At 61.1% G+C, this 25,136-nt stretch overlaps 5 protein-coding genes across 5 annotated transcripts; 3 read left to right on the top strand and 2 right to left on the bottom strand.

The window, feature by feature from the left end:
* BESB_079570 (uncharacterized protein) lies at nucleotides 1-7,787 on the top strand (the record flags this gene model as incomplete). The annotated part of the gene is made up of 10 exons (XM_029366319.1): nucleotides 1-33; nucleotides 546-765; nucleotides 1,380-1,480; nucleotides 1,706-1,735; nucleotides 1,974-2,039; nucleotides 2,290-2,343; nucleotides 2,618-2,680; nucleotides 2,941-2,999; nucleotides 3,160-3,220; nucleotides 3,852-7,787. The coding sequence occupies 10 exons, from the start codon at nucleotides 1-3 to the stop codon at nucleotides 7,785-7,787; spliced, it is 4,623 nt and encodes a 1,540-aa protein (XP_029217750.1).
* Nucleotides 7,788-10,250: 2,463 nt separating this feature from the next.
* Nucleotides 10,251-12,200, bottom strand: BESB_079560 (putative thioredoxin; the record flags this gene model as incomplete). The annotated part of the gene is made up of 1 exon (XM_029366318.1): nucleotides 10,251-12,200. One exon carries the CDS (start codon nucleotides 12,198-12,200, stop codon nucleotides 10,251-10,253), a length of 1,950 nt encoding a protein of 649 aa, XP_029217749.1.
* A 3,545-nt stretch (nucleotides 12,201-15,745) lies between these two features.
* Nucleotides 15,746-19,529, bottom strand: BESB_079550 (AP2 domain transcription factor AP2X-4; the record flags this gene model as incomplete). Its single annotated transcript, XM_029366317.1, has 3 exons — nucleotides 15,746-16,975; nucleotides 17,436-17,698; nucleotides 18,122-19,529. The coding sequence occupies 3 exons, from the start codon at nucleotides 19,527-19,529 to the stop codon at nucleotides 15,746-15,748; spliced, it is 2,901 nt and encodes a 966-aa protein (XP_029217748.1).
* Nucleotides 19,530-22,635: 3,106 nt separating this feature from the next.
* On the top strand, nucleotides 22,636-23,382 carry BESB_079540 (uncharacterized protein; the record flags this gene model as incomplete). Its single annotated transcript, XM_029366316.1, has 1 exon — nucleotides 22,636-23,382. The coding sequence occupies one exon, from the start codon at nucleotides 22,636-22,638 to the stop codon at nucleotides 23,380-23,382; it is 747 nt and encodes a 248-aa protein (XP_029217747.1).
* Nucleotides 23,383-23,838: 456 nt separating this feature from the next.
* On the top strand, nucleotides 23,839-24,732 carry BESB_079530 (flagellar associated protein; the record flags this gene model as incomplete). Its single annotated transcript, XM_029366315.1, has 1 exon — nucleotides 23,839-24,732. The coding sequence occupies one exon, from the start codon at nucleotides 23,839-23,841 to the stop codon at nucleotides 24,730-24,732; it is 894 nt and encodes a 297-aa protein (XP_029217746.1).
* Between the last annotated feature and the right edge of the window lie 404 nt (nucleotides 24,733-25,136).

The raw sequence follows: 25,136 nt of genomic DNA, 5'->3' as shown, positions 1-25,136 counted from the left end.
ATGCATCGCATGCGCAATTTCGTCAGCCAGAAGGTAAGCGGAACGCGACAGACATGAGCGCTTTTCCGCAGTTCCTCCCGCATCCATCTGTCTCGCGGTCTTCTCTCTTGCGTCGAGCTTGCTCGCCTCGCGCTTTCCTTCTTTCCTTTCTCTTCTTCGCTTCCCGTTGAGTGCTTGTCGTGCACTACCCTTCCTCTCCACCAGGCAGCGCGTCGTCCTTTGCCTTGTCCGCTGCTCTTTTCTGTCTGTTAATTTTTCGCTTGTGACTTTGGTCTTTCCTGCCAGCCCTGAGTTCCCCTGTCGGCCGCTCCTCTTCTTTCTCCGCATCCCCGTCTTTCGCAGTTCGCCTCTCCCTTTCCTATGTTTTCGTCTCTCTTCTGTTTGATTCTTCCTCGCCTGCGTCTCAGTTCGTGCTGTCTGCTGCTGTCCCGTCTCATCTGCATCTCCTCTCTGTGCCTCGTCGCCGTCCTATTCCTTCGGCGTTGTGCGGGATGCTTGCATGTTTCATCCTCTCTCTCCCGCGTGTGTTCTTTGTGCCCTTGCAGTTTTCGAGTCGCCACGGGGCGGCGCCGGGGGCGAGGGCGCAGAATGAAGAGGCCCCTGGGGGTTCCTCGGCGGCCTGCGGGCCTTCCAGTCGAGCCTTCCCGAAGGCTGGTCCAGGCGTGTCTCTTGGCGCCGGCGCGGAGCGTGCGCAACTCGAAGAGCTTGCTAAATTCGTCGGGCGCATCGAAGTCTTCCTCTCACGCTTTGACAGACTCCTCACCGGTACTCTCACCGCCTTTCGCTGTTTTCCGGCGCACCCGCGACTTAGCAACACGCTCATTCGGCTTCTTTGGAGTATTGTGGAAATATGTGTATGTGTGGATCGACATATCGGCGCCTGGCCGTACCAGGGCTTACGCCCTCTGGTGCAACTCTCCGTAGCTGCGATATAAAATTGTGTAGAGAGGTACACGGCTTAAAATCGATATTTATGATTATTTACATATATAATTGTCTTTCTCTGCGACTATATCCATGTGTAGAAAAACCTGTGTTTGCATCTGCAAAGAAGGCATATGCGAGTGTGTGGGCCTGCCTGGCAGGCCTGTGACCGGCGCGCGACGCTTTTCCTTGCCCAGTTCACGAAATTCGTTCCATCCATGCCTGAGTGCCCATCCAATTGTGCATTTGAATATATTTATCGTATCTTTATTTATTAATATATTTATTTGTCTATCTATATATTAAATATTGTGCGTAGGTGTGGTTCGGCGCACTGACTGAGTGAGCGTATGTGCACACGCATTATATTTATATATATGCATGTATGTATATTTTTATCTTTCTATATGCTTACGGAGGTTCTTGCCGGTGTTGCGGATTTTTCTGTGCTTCAGAGTGCGACGGCATGCACCGCGACCTCGGCGACAGTTTGAACATTTTCTTTAGTCGAAGCACGGGCCTTCGAGAGACGGCCTTGGAGCTGGTTGACGCGCTGGTGAGTTCTCTCCGTCTAACTGTCCACGTAATTATTTATATATTTTTATATTTGGGTTGTCGGCTTCTTGGAGGCACTGTGTTCGGTCGCGAGTGTCCATATATACAGTCACCGGCGTAAGCGGTGTGTGTGAGGCTTCATATTGATCGCATCGCGGGAGACGCGCCTACGAGGCGTCCATCTTTCTTTTTTCGATGTGCATGGGTTTTTTGGGTTCTCTTGCAGGCGATCTTCCGCGTCGTTCGACTGGAGCTGGTAAGGCGCCCATCGCCACTTTGTCACTGTCTTTGCGCTCTCATGTGTCGCGCTGCGGCAGGCGGTGTGTTTTTCCTCTCTAATCTCCGCCGCGCCGTCGCTCTCTTGCTGTTCTTTCGCCTGTGGCCGTTGCGGGTGCGTTCTGGCTCTCGGTTTTGATTGTTTTTTCACTTTGCGGGGCGCTTTCTCCGTTTTGCCAATTTGAAGTTCTCTGTGCGGGGCTTTCTCCTTTCTGCAGCAACCGCACATCGAGAGGACGCGGTGCGCTGCTGCGGAGCGCATGAGGAAAATTCGCCGCGCCGAGGTGAGACTTTGCTTCGAGAAACCACGTCGATCGAGTGTCTCAATCTGTAACCGTTCGCAGGCAGGGGAAGCCTGTCGGCGGAGCGCTTGCGGACGGCGAGACAGGCTTCTCAGGATTCCGGACTGAGGCAGACAGTGGCGCAGAAGATTTTGCGGAACCCGAAGAGCAAAAAGCGAGAAAGAGAGCGCCACTGTGGGAAAAAAGGGTAATTTTCCTCGTTTTCTGCTTTTTCTCCGTGGTGTCTCGGCAGGTCTTAGCCAAGGAGAGAAACAACGCCTCGCAGAAGCTCCAACACTACACAAAAGTACGTTTTCGGGCCGCGGCCTTCGGCTGACCAGAGTGTTGAAAAAAACAGGAACGAGAGATCAGGCGAGACTCTCAACCTCTTGTGAAACGTGCGACGCTGCTGTCCAGTCTGATCTTAGCGGCGTGCGTCTCGTTTCTTAGTGCCGACGTACGCGGTCATCTTGGCGAGTCTTCTTCGTGAGGAAAGAGCTGCATACTTCGGGTTGCGTGCGTGGGCCTCGGCTCGTTCTCTCTCGATTGCCAGAGTTTCCATTGTCTGCGTTTCGCTGCAGAAGCTATCGAGGCTGAAGAGCGAAGTCCCTTCGGGCCTCAAAGCCCAAGAGCGGGTTACGCGAGTAAGACGTCTGCTCAAGCGGAGAATCAGAAGGGCACGATTCATACACGAAAAAAAGAGAAGCGAGGAAGCAAGATAGTCGCCAGGGACGACGACTGGCGCGTGCATGCTGCTTTAGGGATGGCGAGTGTCACATTTGGGCCGAGATTTTTTCGTTCCTTCACCTCACAAGGATTTCCTCACAAGGGGTGCGAGTGACGCGAGGAAAGGCGTCTCGCCGGTGTGGATATTCTGCTGCTCTTCGGAATTGTTTTTTTATAGAACGAAAACAAGCTCCAGAGAGCCTCGACGGAGTTTTACATCAAAGAGGAAGCGGCACGGTACGTGGATCTCTGCATCGAGACACCCAAGAGAGGCTTACACTTTTTCCGTTGGCGCCCGTCGCTGTCTTCCATCCGCAGCCGCTGTCGCCTCGCTTGCGGTTTCGTTTTTGGCTTCCGAGTTGCAGCTTTGCTGCGTTTTTTTCTGTATTCTCCGCAGGACTGAAGTTCACGAGACGTTGGCGACGCGCTACACCGCGGCTGCGCAGCTTGTTAGCAAGGCAAGTTTCCGAATCTCTTTCTAGTTAACTCACTGCTTTCTTAGGCTCAAACCAGAAGAGTTCCAGTGCCTCGCCTGCACTCGCGCTGTGTCTTCTTCGTTCAAGGCTCTGGCGTGCTCCCCAGGGATGGCCGCCTCCTGGCGCCGTGTCTCTGTCGCGACCTTCCCTCTCTTCTTTGTTTGACTTCTGTTGTCGCGCGGCTACCTTCGCAACGGTGTCTCGGGTCTCGCCAAGCGTGTTCGGTCTGACTAAAAAGACGCATCTGCAGGAGATGTCTTTTCTTTGGGCTTGCATAGTCGACCTTGCACGAGTTGTGAGGTGGGATTTCGCCAGTCAGCTAGGCAGCCTTCCCGTCGACGGTCCATCTGCGTGCCTTCCCTCCGCGTGCCCGCTGTCCCCCGTCTCTTCTTCTTCCGCCCCGTGCGGGGCTCGCGCATCCATCTGGAGGCCGTGTGTAACCCCGGTCTGTGTCGCCATCGTCTTTTCTGCCTTCCTGCGACTCAACGCGAGCGTCTTGGCCGCCGCGCGGCGTCTCATTGTGTGTGTTGTCTCCGCGGTGCTGTCGTGATTCACGCGGCGTGCGTTTCGTATGTCCTGCGTTCTTGTTGCCTTCGCCCTGTCCTCCTCTCAGGCGCTGCTGTTGAGCCGCGAGCTCTTCTCGGCGGCGCATCCCTCGCTGGCGCGTCTGCCGCCGCTTCTGGGCCTGTTGAGCGCGCCGCTGGAAGACGCCGGGACGCCAGGCGTCGCGGCGGCGCCCGAGGCGCATGCAGGAGGGGAACGGGGCGAAGCGGCCTCAGCGGCGTCCTCGCTGCAGGGGTTGCAGGCGTCGCTCCCTGCTGCTGCCCCCGCGTCTGCGCACTCGAGTGTGCCCGTTGTCGCGCGTCTCGGCAGCTTTGTCGAGGCTCTGCGGGCCTCTCACGACACTCTGCCGTCTGCGCAGCCTTCTCCGGCGAGTGCGGCGGCGTCTGCGCCCGGGGTCACTGCGCCCTCCGCCGCGGCAAACGCGGGCGGCCAGGCGGCGAGCTTACCCGGCGTCTCACCGCAGCCGCAGGTCGGCGGGCCCTCTGGGCTCCAGAGTTCGCAGCCGACGGGCGGCGTCGGCCTCAGTGTCTCCGAGCGGCCGTCAGGTCCCGTCTGCGCGTCCGCGCTGCCTCCTGACTCATGCACCAGCGCCGTGGCGCTGAACGAAACAGGAAAGACTGAAAGCATGCATTTCGTGGGAGGCGGAACAAGCTCTCATTTCATTCATCAGACCGACGAGAAAAGCGCCGCAAGCGGCGGGCTTGGCGACCCTGACTTGGCTCTCGCGGGGTCCGCCGGCGGCGGGGAGCGCGTGGCGCCGGAGCTCGCGGGGCCCCTTCTCACCTTCCCGTCGTCCTCGTGCGGCCCGCCCCCGGCGGGTCACGAGTCCCAGCAAGCGGGCCCGCCAGGGGCTGTGGGGAGTGGCGGAGGCGCTGTGTGTGGCCTCGCGCCTGCGTGCCCGGCGCAGGGGGGGGGGCAGACGCCCCAAGACTCCTACCGGCCGAGCGCCCTACCGCAGGCCGCTGCTGCCGGTTTTTCGCCGGCGTTCCCGTCGTCACTCGGCGGCACATCCCACGCGTCGCTCCATCCCGCGCCGAGCTGCGAGGGCGCGACTGGCGGACAAGGCGGGAGCGCCAACTGCCATTTCACTCAGACCTCCTTCGCGTTCTCTCCCTCCTCGGCGCGTGGGGCGTCCTCCTCCGCCTCGATGGCGGCGCCGCCGCACAGGCCCGCAGCCGCGGGGCCGAACGCTGCCGGTCTCGCCTCCGGGGCGTTGGTTGGCGATTTCGCGGACCCGGAGAACTCCCGGCATGCCGCTGCGACTCGGAGGGAAGACGAAGCTGCCGTCTCGACAGGCAAAAAGAGCGTTGCGGGCGACAGCTCTTCAGTCCCGCAGGGCGCACGCGACGAGCGCGGAGAGAAAGGGAGCGGAGCGCTTTCGAAGAAGCTCTCGTGGGGTCGTTTCATGCTTCTTTCTTCTCGTCAGCATGGCGACGGGAAGCGGGCGGGGGGGAACGCGGCGGCCCCTCGAGGCGGAAAAGGAGGCAACCTGGAGAGTGCGCAGTCTGCAAGCGACGCGTCGCGTTTTTCGCGAGTGGTGTTCGCGGGGGACGAGCCCGCAGGCACGCCCAGCGGGCCCTCCCCACACACGATCGGAGACGCGGAGGGGCTTGACCGCGGGCGCGCGTGCCCCCACGCCTCGAGCTCTCTCCTCCTCGACAGCAGCTTCATCGGCAACGCCGCGGACGGCGCGCAGTTTCCTGCGACGACGCGCGAAGACGGCCTGTTCTATGCGCAGAACGCGACTCGCGGGCCTGGACCGACCAGCGAGCGGGGGACTGGAGACTCGGCCGTCTTCCCTTCTTCGCCTGCCACTCCCCCCGGGGCTGCGGCGGCGCCCTCGTCCTCGGCCCCGTTTCCTTCGCCCGCGACGAGTCCCTACGCGGGCGCGGCGTGCGACGCGTCGCCGCTCTCGTTTCCTTCGCAGAGCGCCTCTGCAGAGAGGGGAGAGAAGCGCGACCCCGAGGGCGTCTCCTCTCTGGCGCCCTCCTCCCTCTCCGGTCCGGGCGCCTTCTCCAGGGGCAAGAGCGACAGCTTCGCGCACCCCTTCTCGGGCCACGGGCCCGTCGCGCAGGCCTCTGCCTCGATGCTGATGGCCGCACGGGCGTGGGTCAGCGCCTCGGAGGAGCTCGCTTCAGCCGCGTCGGCTGCGGCTCCGTCGCGGGAAGGGGGTCTCGGCCTTCTAGCCTCGCAGTCCTCTCTGTTCAGCGCGGAGCAGAGAGAAGCCGCCGCGCGCGCTGGGGCGGAGTCAATGCGAAGGCGAAGCAGCGACGGGCTCGCGCATGCTTCCCCCAGGATCTCTGCGAAGGACGAGGGGCGAATGGAGCCCAGAGAGAGAGAAGGCGAGGAACGGACCGGCACCGCCGATCGGAGACAGAACGAAGTGGGCCTCCTCCTCAGGGCGTCGTCGCCGGCAGCGCGCGACAGTGGGCGTCTGGGCGCGGACGGCGGGACCTACCGCGGCGAGTCTTTTTCGCCGTTCCCTCTTCCGGCCCCAGTGTTTCCTGAGGGCGGCAGCAGGACGCCGCCTCGCCTCCGCACCGGCTTCGGCGAAGGCCAGCTGTCCACGCTTCTCGACGCGAGAGGCGGCCTCTCTGGGTCGCCGTCGTCGCGGCGCCACAGCAGTGGAGGCGCGAGCAGCGGCAGCCGGGACTCTTCCTCTTCGTACTACACGACTCAGCGCGGCTCCACGTCTTCGGCCTTTTCGTTGCCGCAGTCGCCGAGCCCGGTGGGCGGGGACCTCCCGGCGGGCTCCGCGGCGACCGCGGGGACCTCGTCCCGGCGCGCCCCCCGCGCGGGGCACCCGCCGTCCTACGGCGGCGCGTCGTCAGTGGCGCCCAAGGCCGAGCGAAGGCGGCTGGGTCGCGTGCGTTCTGCTGGCGAGTCGGAAGATGAGGACGCGAGCAGATGCTGTGGAGACCGCGTGCCCAGCGCGGAGGCCGCAGCGGGGGCGCTGCGCGGAAAGGGGGCGCTGCGGGCGCACGAGAGGCAGGAGAGCTTCTTTGAACGAGACAGCGTCGGCGCGCGCGGACCCGCGGGGCACGGGGCCGGGTCAAGTAACCCGCCCTTTTCCGCGCTGTCGACCGGCGAAGAAAAGACCCCGTTCCCGTCTCAGGCGCCCGCGTTCCCCTCCACGACGCCTAGACTCGCGCGGCCGCCACAGGAAGAAGACGGGGGCCGCACGCGAGTGCAGGCGAGCAGCGAAACGGAGCAGGAGCCAGAGGACGAGTCCGACGCGAAGCAAACGAAGAGCTGGCGCAAGCAGGGCGGGAGGGGGGGGGGGCGGGAGAGGGCTCGTCCCCGCGACAGGCACACGAAAGGCGACGACGGGAGGGCGCCTGGACGACGAGGCGGCGAAGGCGCCCCGCCCGCCTCGACAAAAGGGGAGCGACGCCGGTTCTCCGGAGGCGACGCAGCGCTCGGAGACCCGAGCACCCGCGGAGGCTTCCGCGACGGTGACCGGCGCGGCCGAGACAACGCGGACGCCTCCGCATCTTCCTCCTCGGCGGCGGCCTCAGCCGCCGCGACGTTTCGCCTGAGCAGGACGCGGGGGAGCAGCAGTGCGGGGCGGATCAGCCCGCCCCCGGAAGACGACGAGCGCGACGCGAACGAGGCGCCTCGTTCGGGGCGGAAGCGCCGGTCGTGGGCGGGGCGTCTCTCGCCCGACGAGGGCTCCGAAGAAGACCCGCCGGCCAGCGCCGCGGCGGGGAGGCCTGGTGGCAAGAGACAGGGGCGCGGGCGACGCGTGGAGGAGGAACGCGACGCGTCGTCGAGCGACGGCGAGTCGCAGATGGGTGCCTCTGCCAGCGACAACCCGTCCCTGAAGTCCAGCGAGCCGCTGACGACCCTCGAGAACGGTCGCGGCAGCCACCCTGGCAGTCGCAGCAGCTCCTGCAGACGCCTGCGCCACCTGGGGCAAGGCGGCTCAGGCCGAAAAGCGAGTGCAGGGGAAGTAGAGGAAGAATCTTCTCAAGTGTTTTGGTAGTGTCTGAGGCACGCGCCCGCGCGAAAAAAAGGTTCAAACACACACGCGCTCAAGGGCGCCCGCGAATGAGGCCGCGGTCAGTGGGGCTGTGAGCGATGCAGGAGTGAAGTCGAAACCCTTTTTGCTGCGCAAATGCCCGTGCAGCGACCGTGACAGTGCCATGGCGTCCTCGGCGCCAAATAGCTTTGTAACTGAACGAAAAAGCGCAAGTCGTCGAACGCCATCCACGCTCTCTCGCCTCCGTCGTTCGAAACGCCAGCGCGTCCCTAGCGGGCATCTTTCTCCAAATGCGAGGCAGGATAAACACAGATAGATAGATACATACATACATACAAGCATATAAATTTATATTTATATGTCCGATGTGGGAGCGTAGGAGGAGGTAGAGTGGATATGTGTGTGTAGAGGCGGGTGGAGCTGGGGAGACATGACCTCGAAAAGTGAGAGTTTTCCGGAAGGCGTTAACCGCCGAGGCAGTGCACAGAGGCGCTACGGAAACAGCAGACGCGGCAGACGCGAGTGGCAGACATGACAGCATATGGTTTTAAGGAGACAAAGCAAAGGGGCACATCTTGAGAGAAACAGGAGGAGCGAGGGAAGCTACCACGCACAGGAGTCGTCCGAAACTCGCCAGACGGTCGCGTAACCCCACAGGGAGATGAGAAAAGTTTGTAGGCACGAGTAATCGGGCGCAGGAGAGCTCGAAGGCGGAAAGCGTTTGACACCTGACGCGAGTCACAAATTCCCCGGTTCCCCGCAAATAGTGAGCCAGACGTCCACCGAAGCACGATTTCCCAGTTGCTGCTGCGTGCAAAATCTTCGTATCTACACGGGTGAAACGCGTTGCTCCGAAACGAGGCTTTGTGCACGTAGATGGTCAGCGTGGCTACATGCTGACACCTCTCCCGGCAGGTGAGGCGGCGCAGACTGAGCCTCTGTTCGTTTCCTACGCTGTCCCTGTGAGAGTTTCCCCTCCCCAAGGGCCTTCCTTATCCGACAACGCCACTGTTGGCGATACGGTGGCGATGCGGCATCGATCTCTGTACGAATCAGCCCCCAACTGCTAGGCGCCTACAGAACATGCAAGCGAGCATATATATATATATATATATATATATATATTATATGCATGACGGTATTTAGTGACTCTCTGCGTAACCCTAAACCCTCATTCACGAGACAAGTTGGTGCTGAGCTTCTCTCTTGTTGCGTTTTTAACGTCCTTGACATGTGCATCTACGCCTGTCCGTTCCGCTAAATGCGCAGTGATATCTGCGTGCATGTGCATAATGTATATCTACGCATAAGCGTAGCTGAGTCGGGGTTGGGAGTGTCACTGTAAATCGCTGGAATATCACCGAGCCATGGCGCGTCAAACGCGTAAGGGCGTTTTGTCCGCGCGAACACCAGCGAAAAAATCATACGTCAACGCGTTGTCGCCAACACACTCAGCCAGTAAGGTGGGATAATCTCTCAAAGCCAACGGGACATCTGCCTACGAAGGCATATATAAACAAATATATAAGCAGGTACACAAGTCTATATGTATATAGTGTATACAAAAACTCGACACACAGTGATTCGCATACCTGCGCCTACATCCCCACAGTAGGGATACGCCAATGCTTTTACGTAGAGATACGCACATATATTCATCTTTGTGTGCGTATATGGAACCGTATATCTTCACGAAATCGCATAAAGGCATGCGGGCACGCCACAACGCACGCATGCCAGAAACAAAAGAGACGCATCACGTAAAGACAATATTTGCGCGCGGAAGGCTGATCAGACCCCCCGCGCCCCTGCGCCTTGGACGCCACTCGAGAACAAAACTTGTATGCGTACGTCCGCGCAAGAGAGATCACGAAAAAACAGAAAATCTTCTGAAGCCACGTGTTGCATTACCCTCAACTCAAGACAGGGTGGAGCGGTGCTCGCGCCTGGCAGCTCTCCCCCGAGAGACGACACAGGAAGGCTGCTACAGCCAGCACGGAGGCAGCCGCAAGCGCAGATCGAGAGCCGGTGCCGTGCCATATTAGACGCGACCCGAAATCATGATGAAGCGGCGCGGATTTCGCTTTTGAGCAGGCTCTCCGCCGTCCAGCAGACACGCGCGCGTTGCGTGGACGAGACGACGCCTCGCTGGGGGTTTCCACGTTCTCCACCGGTAAGCGCGCCTCCTTTCCCTCCCACTCCCAGGTTTACCCGGCAGACAAACCCCTGTTTTCAGATCAGCTCTCACGTGCCTTAAACACGTCACAGACCACACCGCCCCCTTCCTCCGGCCCCCCGCCCGTCTCCGGGCGCGTCGCCTTCTTCGCCGCTGGAGATCACTTCCGCCTGCACTCTGTCTCGCTTTGCCGCCTCTGTCGGGCGCGCATGCTGCCTTCTCTATGCTCTCGTTGCCGCGTGCTCGCCTTCGCTTTGCCGCCGCTCCCTCCTGCTTCCCGCATTGCGTCTCTACAGTTCCTCCAGCACGCTGCCGACGGGTTCGCGGCCGTCTCGGGAGGCGAGGTCGATGGAGAGGAGGTGGCGGGCGTCAACTTTGGCTCGCTGGACGCGCCCCTCCAGCCACTCGAGCATGTCTTTGACGGTACGGTCTCCGCTGTAGATCTGGGGCGGGTCGTCCTTCTTTCCGCGCGGAAAAAGGAAGAGCGTCGGGTACCCCGACACCTTGATGCTGGGGACTTCGTTTCGCGTCGCGTCAATCTTGGCGACAGTCAAGCCGGTCACGTCGCGTAGGCGCGCCGCGAGTTCCTTGTAGGCGGGCTCGAGTTTGCGGCAGTAGCCGCACCACGGCGCGTAGAACTCGATGAACACGTCCTCGTCAGACTCCATCACGATCTGCTTGAACGTCGCGCCGACGACTGTCTTCACTGCACCGCGCGGCTCCGCGAGGTCTTCAGCGACAGCCTCGGACCGGAAGTAGGGCTCCACGTCGTTCCGCGCGAACGCGTCGAAGAAATCTCCGATGATCTTGGGCGTCAGGTGGCGGATCGCCACGCGCGGCTGGCGCACGCCCCACGATGAAGACTTGGCGCCGGGCTCCTCGGGGCGATACTTGAGCGCAGGGTGGTGGCGGCCGTCGCTGTCGGGGTTGACAGACATGATCCGCACCGCTGGCAGCGACTCTTCGTCGACGCCCAGCAACTCGAGCATGTGCTTCTCGAACGGCGTCGTGTTGCCGCAGACGGTCGCCAGGAGCGCGTGCCTGTAGCGCTTCGCGGCGTCGATGAATGCGAGGACGAGCGGATCTCGGGACGTCTCGCTCTCGACGGCGCCGATGGCGCCGGGATCGTTCTTCGTGTTGATGATGTAAGCGGCCTTCGGGCGCGGGTCGGAAAAGAAGTTTGCCGGCAGCCGGTCGGCGTCGAAGACCGAAATGAGCGGGAAGCGGAAGCGACTCGCAAAGTGCGTGAGCGACGCGACGTCCGACGGGTTGCCTGCGTACACGTGCACGTCGGGCTCGTGCGCATTCTTGGAAAACACGACGATGAAAGGCGGCGACGCCACGCGTCGCTCGACCTCGGGAGTGCGCTCGGCGCCGGTCAGGAGTCGGAAAATGTGCCGGTTCCTCAGGTGGTCAATCAGCTCCGGCTGCTGGACGTGCCCGAAGAAGACGTCTTCGCCAAACTGCCGCGCAACCGAGACGTAGGCCGTCGCGTCGTAGCCGCTGTCGGGAAACGCGCCAATGATCACCAAATGCCCGTACTCGCGGTTCATCACGAGCTCGTCGAGGTGATCTGCGGACGTGAGCGACTTGTCGCGGTCCAGACGCGTGTCGACCCAGTGGACCAGGTGCGTCCGGTGTCGGCGGCCGTGGTACGCCTGCGCGCGGCCGTCGATGAAGAACCTGAGCGTCGGGAACTCGCGGATGTCTTCGAAGTTCGCAATGTCCTCCTCCTCCACGGAGTCGACTAGTGCCAGAATGACAGGCGGGTCGTGGTGTGCGAGAATCTTGGCCGCTGCGTGGAACTCCGGCATCGTCGCCTTGGACCAGTAGCACCACGGCGCGTAGTACATGACGAAAACGAACGGGTGACTTTCGAGAAACGCCTTGTAGGCCTTCAAGCCCGAGAGCGAAATCGCCCCGTTGTCCAGCACCTGCGACTTGCTCTCCTCTGTCTGTTTGCGCTGCTGCAAAGTGTAGGACTTCTGTGCCTTCTCCCCGCGCGCGTCTTCGTCCTGCGCGTCCGCCTCCTCCACGTTCACCACGCCCGCCTCACGGCGAGCCGCCGCCGCACCCGTGACCGCTGAGCTCGACACATCGCGTAGAAGCGACGCGGAGAAGAACGGCAGCAGCAGCGAAGAGACGGAGGCGGCAGATCGCGCAGGGGAGGCCTGAGGACTGTTCGCGGACGAGAGGACGAAGAGACACAAAGCGCCTGCGGCTCGCGACAGACGCCCCATCTTGCTGACGACTGGAGGATGGCCGCAAAAAGGCAAGAAAGGAGGAAAAATGCAAAGGGAAAGGGGAAAATTCGGCGGGAAAAAAACGAAACCGTACGGAACACGTTTGCGCGAGAGCGCCCAAACACGAGACCACGGGGAGGGATCACACGCCAGACGAGACGGACGGGGGAGCGAACGAACGAAACTTTCCTGGCAAACAAGGGTTTCAAAAAGCAGAAAGAACTACCGAGCGTCTCTGCCAAGTCCATACGTCGGGGGTTTGCCCTCTTTTCTCTAGAGACTCGTGAGAAATGTGCTTCGGTGGCCGCGAGCTACCAGCCAAAAAGAGGAACCCCAGATCGTAAACTCGGAGCATGCGCGGCGACGCGGACAAATGTTCCTTCCAGAGGAAAAAGCACGCTGGCTCCCTCGAGCGAGAAGGAAACAGCAAATTGCAAAAAGTGCAACACGACGAAAAGCCTGCCAGCTGCACGCAAGCGTCTCGACTCCACCAGGGAAAAACGCACCGCGAAACACACTGACCGGATCTCCTCAGCCTCTCAGCCTAAACGATCCTCTTTCGTTGATCTCTATCCGCTAGTAGAGACTACTCCAGTCGCGCGAGCGGCGCTTCCTCCGCGCGAGACGTCTTTCCTTTAGAGCAAACGTCGGCGTTTGGCGACGGCAAAAGTGACTGTCCAGCAGCGAGAAAACCGCTTCTAGTCCACCGGTGCTTTTTCGACACTTTCCTCGCGGTCTGAGAGTCCTACGCGAACGGCCCAGCGGAGGCGCGGCGGCAGACGGCGCTCGCACGGGAGAGACGAGGAGGCTGCGCCAGCGTGCAAGGGGGAGCCGGGTACGACGCACAAGAGTTTTCCGCTCTTGCAGAAGCTATCAAGAGGCCGAAGATACCTGAATCTTCACAGAGGTAGAGAGTGCAGACCGAGGTCACTGTCCAACGCGCGGACGGCGCGCCGCCTCCTCTCGGACATAGGGGAGCGTGGCTCAGAATGAGGGAAGGGGACGTCGTGCGCGCTAGTAACTAGCCGACGACGCGCATCCGAGTCACACAAGTCTCCGCTTCGCCCAATCGTGCCGGATGCGGAAAAATGTCCAAATGGAGCAGCCTTTCGCGGGGAACCAGGAAATTTAGACTCGGGCAGAGCGCCAAGCAGCCGATCCGCTCCTCCTCCTTCCACACCCGACGGGGTACGCGCTCGGCCTCGTCTGCGCAAGCTGCAGATCCACGAACTGCGAGATTCGTCAGCAGGACACGCGAACGGAATCGTTCCGCGGGGAGGAAAAGTTCTTTTGCCAAGGCCTGGAACCACGGACGTAGTCGATCCCGCGACGTCGTCTGCTCCCCCCCGGGGAGCGAGCTCGTCGTGGTGTCCAGGAGCGAGAGCGCGAGTTACCTTCGGCGTCACCGGTGTGCTTCCTCCGTTCCCGTTTCCCGCGGAGACGACGACGCCCACGAGGGGATTAGTGTAAAGCTGCTGAAGGCAGTCAACTGGCTGGTGCCTCTGCTGCCGTGAGGACATCGCGCGTCGACGTATCGGAGCAGCAACGGGGGCAGCCATCAGACACAGCAACGCCGCGCGGACTCCGCGCACACATCGCCGCCATACCCCAGATTTCAGTGGTACTAGCAGCCACGCGCCTGTCTGAAGCGGCTGACACGCGCCGCTCCGGGCGCCTTCGGCGTTTCACACCCAACAGCGTTGGGAAGAGACTCGGCCGGTGTCATGTATGTGAAAACAGCCTCGACAGACATTCGCCCATACGTGAACGCACCTGGGGAAGGCAAACAGCTGAGCTTGGTTCCCTGCTCACACCCGGAATTATCGCACTCTTCCAAACTAGAGGAATATCCAACCCCCCCCTGCGGCAGTCTAACGCCTGCAGGGTGCCGGGCCACGTTTGTCAATCTCGAATAGGTGCGGTATGTGCGTGACCGGCCTCTCGCCGCAGGCTTGTACCCGAGTGGAGAAGAACCACGGTGAAACCGGAAGACTGCCGGTCCCTGCATTTCCGTAGCTATCCAACTGCGCTTTCTCGAAAGGCCTTCGGCGGCTTTTTAACGCGCGCACCTAAGCGACTCCAACAAAGAACGTCTGCGGCGGGTGCAGGGCGCGCGTCTTCTTACGCTAGGTGGTACAGGAACAGATATAAATATATATAGACACAGATATGATATATGTACAGATCGGGATACATCTGAAGATATAGACATAGGGATATAGACACATATAACAACTGCAGGGGAATAACGGCTCCAATTCATAGAATGTCCCTTTTGCCCCGCCTTCCCTCTGCATAGCTGTGTCCACGAACGTACGCGAAAATGTGGTAGCTACGCAGACCGCCTACATTTCAGTGCCAAACGCAGAGGCCCGAAAATTCCTCAGCCACATCGGCGTCCACGCAGGTCTCTCTGTGCTGTCTCCAGTCACATCCGCACGAGCCCCAGCTTGCACGGCAGACGCGGACCGGTCGATAGGCGCCTCTGCTGCTGCACGCGAAAAACATATTGAACAAGATGCCTTATCCAGTGTCTAGGGGGAAAGTGGAACGTAGAGAGTGAAGATACCACGTCGAGAAGTAACGGCTGGAGCCCATCGCCACGAACGGTGGCGGCCCCCACCACGGGACGTCGCCTGCCCCCGTTTTCCTCCGCCGACTCCTCGCTGAAATCGTCGCCAGACGCGACCAAACGAAAGACAGGGGCACGAAAAGGCAACAGAAGGTGTGTGGTGCGTTTCGTACGCACGAAACGCATATATCGGAGCAAGAACGCAGGACAGGCGCGCAGCCCTGACGCACTCCGGGAGGCCCCTCGAGCGCATCCAGCCAGAGTCGAGGCCAGAGCGAGACAGGAAGGTGTCTGGGCTGTGGGAAACGGCAGCGCGCATGCGCGTCAGCTGCGCGGCGTCTCCCGCGTCAACGCATATGAAGAGAAAAACGGAACACCCGCAGGGCGATGAAGGCACCGGGCACGAGGGCGGGGGGGGGGGGGGGCTCACGGGCACGCACGCCCCCCCCCCGTCGGCACCCTGTCCCCTCCCGCGCCCAAAGAACCTGCAGAGAACCGCTTGCAGAGAGACTGAACTCTCCACTATACGACCTCCCCCCCCCCCCCCCTCCCCGACGTCCGCATGAGCTTTCTGTTGCTCGAGTCGAGTCGCGACGGGGAAACGAGGCCGCGCCGCCTCGGTACGCCTATCGGCCTCTCGTCCTCCTCCCGTCGACCCAAAAGAGAAGCGCTACCCCCCACCGGCATCCTCCCCTCCCCAAATTCGGCACCTCCGTGTGCAGTTGTAGGCTTATACAACACAAATTGAAAAAACCGGAATGTCGTTCTTGCCCTTCCCGCGGCAAGAAACAAATATCGGCGTTGACAAAAAGACTCCTCTGCAGAGGGAAAGGCACAAAAAAAGTGCCCGCTATCAAGGACCGATACTCACGAAGATCTTTTCCACGCACGTGTATGCATACAGAGGACAAAGCTGCCACTGGGCAGCGGAACGGACAGAAATTTCTTCTTCCCCATCACGGCCCAAGCGTCACGCACCAAGCTGCATCTCCCGCTGCTCTCCTGCTGGCGCCGTTAGCTCTTTTTCTTGTGCAGTCATCCGCATGTTGACGTCGCGTCCCGACGTCGTGTGCGGCGCGGAAGGAGGGAGAGCAGACGCGTCCTCTCCCCCTGCCGCACGAAATGGTGCCGCCCCCTCCTGTGCCTTCCCCTGGAGAAGGCAAGGCCGGGACTCCGACTTTTTCGTCGCTGTGCCCCCCTCGCCCTCGCCGGCCTTCTCTTTGTCGCACTTCTTCTTCTGCCGCTTGGTCCCATCGACCAGGATCTGCCTGTAGAACCCACTCTGCACGAGGGCGTCCCGAAGACTGCCCAACTGAAGCTCAAGAAACTTCACCACCAGCAGCAGCCGCGCAGCGGGAGGGAGATGACTCGGCAGAACTTGCTTCTGAATGCAGTCGCGGAGGATGGCCAGGTGTTCATGCAGCTCGACCGCGAGCGCAGCCGACTGAATGTAAACCAGGTGAGAGGCCACGATATCTGCCACGCGCTGGCGCAGCAGCTTGAGCTCCTCTGGCTCCTTCCTCTGTCCTGCCCCCCCCCCCGCGGGGCCTTCGGGCTTCGTGGCGTGCCCTTCTTGGCCCTCCTCCTCGCCCTTTCCCTTGACTTGCTCTTCACCTTCCTGCGCGCCGCTGTCCTTCGCTTCGCCCGAGTCGGAGGCCTCTTCGGTCTTCTCGTCGCCGCCAGTCTCCCGCGCTCCTGCCGCGGCTCCAGGCTCCGGTAGCTCCATGCCGACGACGCGGGCGAGCACCTCGTCGAGGCCCCCCTCCAAGACATTTTTTTCGAGGTCGTGAAGCAGCGCCAGCAGCACGGCCTGGTAGCAGGGCAGCAGAAGAGTCATGTCGTCGCCCTGGCTGGCGCCACTGTTGGATTCTTCGTACATCTGAAGCAACTCAACTTCCTGAACCTGTTGCCGCCGCAACTGAACCGCCATCTCGTAGGCCTCCTTGACGCCCGCGTGCGGCGAGAGCGAGGCCGCCGCCGCCGTTGGCGTTTCGTCTTCTTTCTCCTTCTTCTCCTTCGTCGGCTTCTCTTCCTTCCTGTCGTAGAAGTAGCGCCGCTGGTTTCTGTAGTAGACCGCCCACCGCCGACTCTTCTTGTCGCGCGAAACCCCTTTGATCACCGGCAGGCTCACGTCGGGACAGTCCGGGAGCACGTAGTACTCAGGCGGCGCCTCCGGCCCAGTCAGACTCTGCCCGTCAAACTAAACGAACACGAAAAAAGACAGAAAACTGCGTGAAAATCCGGAGGGTGACGCAGGCGAACTAAGCACCCGCACAGAATGAACGACCGTGGAAAACAAACCCCGAAAAATCCTCTTGTCTTACGGCCACAGACGGCAAACGTCTCCTCCCGTTCGCTCGACCTAAGTACGCGAGAGGAGGGGTTTCCGACACGCCCCACATAAAACTTCTTCTCCTCGTTTACAGGTCGAGTGCAGTCTGTCTGTCCTCGCGCTAGACACCAAAATCTCTTCAGAGTCGCGCCGGCCTCGTCTGCGACAAAAAATTGGTTCTCTCTCTCTCCGGCTTTTCCCTGGCGTCTACACAGAGTGTGAGCAAGAGAGCGCGTGGCCCTCTCCCCTCAGGTTCTCTGCAGCTTCGCAGCTCTCTTCTCACGCGCTCCCTCGAAACCGTGTTGCGCTCGGCTCGACCTTCACTTACCCCTGGAAGCGTTTCCTTGACAGGCGCGATCTCGCCGTCCTCGAAGACGCCCGGCCTCGCCGCCTGCTGGACGACGTCGCACGCGAATCTGTAGCTCTTGAAGAATCCCCAGCGGCGCAGAGGGAACCGCTTGGTGATGGGGACGGCGCTCTCTTCTGTCTCAAAATACCGCGCCAGAAACTGGTACTGGTGCGGGTCGTAGACGACGCCTGGGACCGGCGGCAGCTGCGCCGCACGCGCCGCCAGAGACACCAGGCGACTTCCTGCGGACAAGAGACGCATTCGAAGACGCAGGGATGAGGGGCCAGGCATGAAGAGAGGCGAGATACGTTGTAGTACACACGGAGGCAGACGAAGACTCCAGTTGCCAAAAATTGAAAGTCGAGTCTGAGAGGAAAGGAAAGGCGGCCGAAGGCGCACCCAAAGCGGAACAAACCCAAGGCGATGGCGAAGTTTTCCATCGCGCGGCAGAAAAAACAAAACGGGGACAGAGAGACGCGAACGACCCACGGATGGGATCTAGCGTGGGGTGGAAAGAGACAGAAACTTCGGAAGACAACAACCGGCGCATCCGCGGAATTCCGTGCGCGTGTCTCGCAGCACGAGAGGTGTAGAGCACAATAATTTTGCATTTTACCCTTCAAAGTGTAGGGTTTTCAGAGAGCGAAGAGAAGAGACGCACTTACCGTTTGTCGTTTTGGGGGCCGGCATGAGGAGGGCATCGACGAGAAGGCGGTGAAGGCCGCCCAGACCTTCCTTTTCTATCCAGTCGAGGACGATGTCGCCTCCCGTTTTCCCATCCTCTGCATCTTTCTCCGGCGTCGCTGCCTCTGCCTCAGCCGGCGTGCCCGTTTGCTCTGCGCCAGTCCGCGGCTTCTTGTGTGGGCGGCGCCTACGCGCGTCGCTCCACAGACCTACACTCGAGTGCATGCGCGAAGTCGCTGAAATCTCAATGTTTCGCAAGCTGACCGCCGGAACGGCGCACGGTGCCCCCCAGAAGGCCTTCGGCTGCATGTTTCCTTGTGAGGCGCCCGGGGCTGAAACCGGCGTTCCCATCGCGCCCGGTGTCCCAGCCCCTGGGGGGGCAAGTGGCCCGCCGCTCGGGCCCACTCCCGGCACAGGGGTGCCGGGCGCAGCGACCGCCCCCAAGGGCGCGGGGCCAGTCGCCCCCGGGCCAGGTGGCCCATTTGGGCTCCCAGCCGGCGCGACCCCAGGTGCTTGGGGGTGCATGGGCATCGCGTTCTGAACGACAGAGCCCACAGGGAAGAGCGGCTGGGCTCCCGAAGCGCCGGGGGTATTCTGCATGGAGCCGGCACTTCGAGGCGTCAGAGAGACAGAGGGACTGAATGGAGACGGCGGGTTGGGCGGCCGATACTGAGGCAGCAAGAACTGCGAAGACGACGAGGAGACAGGCAGAGAGGGTGTGTGGCTCGTGCTGCTACTCCCGACAGAGGATGAGAAAGCTGCCAGTTGCTGCGCGAAGGCAGCCGAGCCGACAGCGGCTGAAGACATATTCGACGACGGCGGAGACAAACTGGAAGAGTGGACTGAAGACTGCGGAGCGGGCGGCGCATGCATCTGAGACTGCGGAGCCGACATCGAGGCGGGCAGCAGATGTGGGTTCTGCGACGCCATCTGGGCCGCCGCCATCGGAGGGGCCCCTGAAGAGCCCGGCGGAATCCCGCCGTCTCCTAGGAGGCCTCCCGGAGCTGCGGGCTGTCCAGGCTGCGGCGGAGACCCATGCGTAAGGACACAGGGGCCCAGAAAAGCCCCCGTCGGCGAGCCGGCTCCGACCCCGGTCGCAGGGCCTTGAGTTGCAAAGGGGGGCATCCCCACGGGGAAGCCTGCGGGCGCGGTCCCTCCAGGCGGCATCCAGTCAGGGAGCGGAGGCGACGCGCCGGCGCCGCCATTTGGCATCTGCGCAGGCTGAGATGGCTGCATGTAGTTGCTCACGAGGGAGGGGCAAGCAGACGAAGCAGCCAGAAGCGAAGCGTCGCAGAGCGAAGAGGGGCCTGCGCCGGGCATGGGGGGCAGCCCGTGCGGGTTACCGGGACCCACGCCCGGGCCGCTGTCTGAAGAAGACATATCTGCCATGGTGCGCCTGAGAGCCAACTGTCATTTGGGAAGGGACCACGCTCCCGCCGAACTCCCGGGGGGGCGAGGGAGACTAGCGAGCCGCCGCAGAAAAGTCTCTACAGAGGAGCCGAAAGCGGACGGCGAAAGACGAGGAGGAGTACCCCGCGAGTGAACGCGAGCTCGCGATACCTAAATACCGATGTGAACTGCTTTGCAGACAGCCGCGGAGGGAAAGCAGAGCCGGCGGGGACGACTGTATTCGAAGCGGTTTTCCAAGGGAAGGAGGCCGCGTCGAGAGCCTTGAAGAAAAACGGGCAGATGCCGTGTGCCAGCGAAGAGAACTCAGAGAGACGCAGGAAATTCTAGCGACAGAACCGAGGAGAGCCGCGCAGAAACTCAAAATTAAGGACGATTCACGCCGAAGAAAGAGGTGGGAAAAGCAGCGCAGAGACAGCAAAAAGGTGTGAAAAAGAGCGAAGGAGACTTAGCTGACGACGCGCAGACAGCAACCGACAGAGTGCGCCGCCGGCTTTGCTGTCGGTCGACGGTGAAAAGTGAAGAGCGTGCAAGGGGAAAGCGTGAGGACTAAAAAACAGCGCCGCCGGGGACGCGTCAGCGTCTCTCGCGTTGGCGTTCCAGGTCTTGGACAATAGCAGAAGCTGGAGAAACGAAAAAGGGCAAGAAGTCAGGTACTGTGCGACCATTCATCACCTCGGGCACAAGTGATACAAAGACCTGTCCTTAGGCCCGCCCCCGGTACGAGGGAGGACTCGCTCGTCGCGGCCTGAGGAGGAAAGTCGACTCGAGGGGCTGTCCCAGGGGTCGATCCGCGCGGGAAGTGAGGAAAGTGAAGGCTGAAAAAAGTAAAAACGAAGAGGGCGTAAAAATACGATCACGCGCCTCGCTTCTGAGCCACATGCAGGCGTTCGTCGTGCCCGGCAAGACGAAGAAAACGCGAGACGGATGGGCGGATGCATGTGCCGCAGGAGCGGGGTGTTAGCGCGCCATGCCAGCCGCAGTGCAGAGAAAAAGGCAGGCTACCTCCTGGTCTGGCGCAGAAACCCAAAGAGAAGAAGCACGGGAAAGCCTGGAGGACAGAGGAGACGCGAGGAAAACGAAAGGACGCATCAAAGGGCAAAGAAAAGTCGGCGAACGCAGATGCACAGGACCCTCGTCGACCCCTTCGCCCCTCTCGTTATTCGGGGATTCACCGATTCTTCGTTTTCCGCTCCCTGGCTGCTCCACTCTCATCTAGAGGGTGCCGCGCCGCGGATTGGGACCCCTACTGTGAGCAAAGGAGTGCTCAGCGCGAGGGTGTGAAGCGCCGAGATTCCTCGAAAGTTTCGCTTCGTGCGCTTCTGTGTCTTTGCCCAAAAGGTGCGCGGACTGCCTGCCTGACTCTGCCAGGCGCGGCGACAGCGACGCCGGCCCCCCCCAAATGCGTGGCTGGCGTTTCACTGGTTCTCTCTGCTCGCGCGCCTTTCGCGTCACTCAGAGCATCCGACAGACTCCAGTTGAACGCCGACGCCGTTAGGTTGCCGAGATGCGTCGCAACCGGAAGCTCGGCACGACGTGGGGAGGAAGTGCAGCGCGAGCGAGTGCATCATCGTGTGTTGGGAAAGGGTGTGGCGCGTGGGATGACGCGTCTTGTGAACTCAGAGCAGACAGAGGGAGCGGGAAGTTTCACCACGGCAGGCAGCAACGGGCCAGAAGGCCTCTCGGGGCGCCGACTTCGATTTCGCCTCGTCTGTCCCGCCGACTGCGCAGAGAGCCGCACAGCGAGCTCCGAGCTTCCCTAGGCGTCGCCCGACAGCACCAGTCGGATTCGTTTCGTAGCAACTTGTCCTTCTGCAGTTTCCCAGCCAACACAGCGCGCTGTGTTCGCCGTAGGCGCGTGCGACAGACACCTGGCAGCGCAGTCGCGGAGTCGACCTTTGTCTACTAGGCCGCCGTCGAGCCGAGTAACCGAGTGCCGGGGTGATGAAGGGGGAAATCTGAGGCGATCTGCGATCTCCAGACAAACGTGGACTTCAAATGGAGTCCTGACAGCTACACACACGCTGCATCCGTGCCCCCGTTCATCCGTGGAATAGCTCGCATCTGTCGAGTTGTCTACCTGTGTTAGAGTGAGGGGACTGCTGTGAAACGTCGCAAACTAGGGCTGGAGGAACCCGTCCCGCCGGTTCAGCTGCGCCCAGCCTCTGGTCACGAGTGGTCCGGTATTCTGGTCTCTAGGATTCTGCAACAAGTATGCACCACGGGTTACGGTCCACATTCCACAACCGAGAGGGAGCGGCTCACGTGTGGCGCCGCACAAAAACGCGTCCCTCCCCCAAGGTTAAGTTGGAAATCGCCTCACACCAGTGCTCTTTGGCTTTCCTGCCCCACCGATGTTGAGAAGGAGAACGGAGTTTCACAGTCGAAAATCTCGAACTAAGAGTCCCGTGGGGGCCCGGCCACCGCAGCGTGTGCTGCGCTTCACGGCTAAATTGCTCTTTGCAATTTACGCCCGTTTCGCGGGGCAGCGGACGAGACATTTCGAAAAGTGGAAACGGCGCGAATTACCGGACGCGGAAGGGGAATGCAAATATCTCTTCGTCAGGTGTCGTCCGTAGGGGGTGAAGAGCTTTCTGGTCGCTTGGCGTAAGACAGCCCCCCCCCTGGTGCCCCCACAAATTTCTCAGTCCCGCAAGTCCACGTACAGCCCCACAGAGGAATTCTTCTCGTTCAGGACAGAGGCACGCGTGAGTGAGAGAAAAGTGTCGTCCCCCCTGGGCTTCAACTTTACTCGGCTGCACGGGAGCAGCTTTTCACACGGCGGAGATAACTTCCTCGGGTCCAGGGTCCTCTGCCCATCTTCGTGACACTCCGCAGCGGGCCGCTCGAAGTCTCCGGGGCCAGGGGATTTCTGGCTTTGCATGCGTCCTCAAGGGATCGCGGAGACAGCTTCATCGCAGCAGTCAATGCCTCTCCGCAGGACCCGTGGTTAACAACGCCGCACGTGGAAGCCTTCTGCAGCTGTCGCAGGCAGCCCGTGAGGGTAAACGCGACAGCCGTATCTCTTTGATCCACTGGATCTCGCTGGTAAATAAGAGGGCCGCAGCAGGCCTCTGTGGGGCTTCAAATGGCGGCCAAGTCCCCTGCATCCTGCGCCGGGCCGCCGCCCACGGCGACCGCGGTCGTGGAGCCCGTCGCGATGGGCGATAGTGTCGCCGTAGACTGTCTCCTCCAGCCGGCCAATAGCTGGAGGAGGCATGTGTATCCCCTGAAAACTGTCTTGTCGCAGATCGCACTCGAGATAGAAAATGCGTTGGCGCGGCCTGCGCGCGTCGTCGCGTTCGCGTTGCATCCCGAGGCGAAGCGTGGTCCGCACGCCCCTTCCAGCGCGCCTCTCGCCCTCACCTCCGACTTGCAGTCTCTGGGGGCGACGGCAGGGGGGCACTTACTCCTCGAAGTCGCGCTGCGGAGGACGGATGAGGACGATCAGACAGCCGCAAAGGAGGAAGCTGGCCTCGGCTCTAAAGAGGGCGACATGCAGAGACCGCCGCGGCACGCCGGCTGTTCCATGAAATGCACTCCCTGCGCCCGCGCAGAGGACGCGCACGATACAGAGGAGCTTGCCATCGGCAGATCGCCCCCCGCCCGTTCCAAGCTCATCAATCCGCTTCTCAGGCTGGCCATGGAGAGATGGAAAGCGGTTTCTCAGGGTATCGCTCGTCTTCTGCCTACTCGTGCCCTGCCCTCGCATGCATCCCAGCCACCTTCTGAGCACGTCCTCAGCCCGATCACCAGATATGGGGATAGAGTTAGATGCGCTTCATCATATCTCGCGCGCGTTCTCCGCCAGCCTCCGCATATGGAGATAGAGTGAGATATCAGTTATCCTATTGCGTCTGGAAAGCCAGTGGACTCTCACTTTTCCCCCCACTCCTACCGAGTCAGAAGGAAGCAGGGGGGCGTGCGATACACCCCCGGAGCGAGTATCAGGCAGCTGTGCCCTCTCCCCTCCCCCCCCCCCCCCTCCCCCCGAAGCTCACGCGAAAATCGACTAGCTGGAGCCGTGTGAATCTGTGCTTGTCTTTCTTATTGCACCTGGGGCTACCTGGCAACCTGGTCCTGGCTTTTGCCATCTCGTTTCCTCCATTTCTCTTCAGAGTCGCTTCTCGGGGCCTCGACTGGCGGCACAGCCTCGCAGAGCACGACTGGCTGTCAGACCGTCGACGGGATGGGCTCTCGCGGCTCGGTAAAGGGGAGGCTTCACACCGAGACGCAGACACACCTGTGGCATGCGACAGGACTGCAGCTGACGCGCGAGAGTGCAGTTCAAATGGAAAAGCGCGGCCTGTCGATAGACAGAAGAGGAGACCGGAGACTCTCGCCGCAGGAGTACTTCACCGCAGACTCCCTCGAAGCGTTGAAGGCCGAGAAGGTCGTTGTTTTGCAGGCTCACGTCCGCGGGCTCCTCGCACGCCAGCGCGCCGCGAGACTCCGCCGCGCGAAGCAGGACCACCTCGATCGAGAAGAAGAAGAGCGAGTGAAAGCCAAAGAGGAGCGCGAACTCTGTCAGAAGCGTCTGCGGAACCGCTGCCTGCGCCCCGAGACCGTCGACGACTTCTCAGTCTTGTATGCCGAGCTGGGCGCGTGGCGGGCCCAGGAAGTGACTCGCGCGAAGCGCGTCTTCGTCAGCGAGACGCATCGGCGGCAGGCCTTCAAGGAGATTCTGCAGAGGGAGACGCAGGTCCTCCAACGCATCGAGGCCCTGAAACAGCAGGCCGTGGGGGCGAGCCGAAGGGAAAAGAAGTTTTATCTCCTCGCGGCCATGGCAAAACCGTTTGCGTGGACTTGCCCCTCGACTGGAGACGTCGTGGCTGTCTTCACTCCTGAAACGATGCGGGCAGACGAACTCCGGAGGCTCTACGCTGACCTCGAAAATCTCGACGTCGATGCTGACGCACGCCTGGAGGTGCTCAACAGGCTTCAGGCCGCCGCTGGCGCCGCACAGGCGGAGAGAGGTCCGTCTCAGAAAGGACGTGCACAGGAAGGGGACGACCAGCTCCGCCAAGAGATCCTCGAACTCTGCCGCCGAGAAATCGCATTCCTGAACCGCGGCCAGACAAACAAGACCAAACTCAGCGGCCTCAGACTGCGCCTCTCCCACGCCTTCTGGCATCTGCTGCAGTCTCCAGACTTCAATCCCCAAGCTGGACGATATCTGAGGTGAACAGCTTGAAATAACCTATCGCACCTACTCACGCCTATACCGATACAGAGATCCATGCACTGTATTACATATATATATAGGTACTGTCGCCACTGCAGAAACAAGTGAATAGTAGCAGGTATTTCTATGCACGTAACACGCAAACAAATATATCGTACTGGACCTGAGAGGAGATATTAGAGGCTGGATCTAGGCACTCCTGTCTTTTGTCTGTCGTTGCCATGCACACGGGGGAGCGAGGAGTCACAAGGGGCAGTCTTCGATGGAGTTCCATGCGACGTGCCTGTGTCTTGTACACAGAGAGTACAAGAAACTATATATATATATATGGAATTTTGGCCTGTGGCTGGGAGGAGAAGAGGCCCCGTGCGAGCGAAGCTGAGAAATGCTTCATGTGGTGCTGA

The sequence above is a fragment of the Besnoitia besnoiti genome, chromosome VII (assembly GCF_002563875.1).
Source record: "Besnoitia besnoiti strain Bb-Ger1 chromosome VII, whole genome shotgun sequence".
In the NCBI taxonomy this organism is placed as follows: Eukaryota; Apicomplexa; class Conoidasida; order Eucoccidiorida; family Sarcocystidae; genus Besnoitia; species Besnoitia besnoiti.
This window is presented reverse-complemented; position numbering and strand designations above follow the sequence as displayed.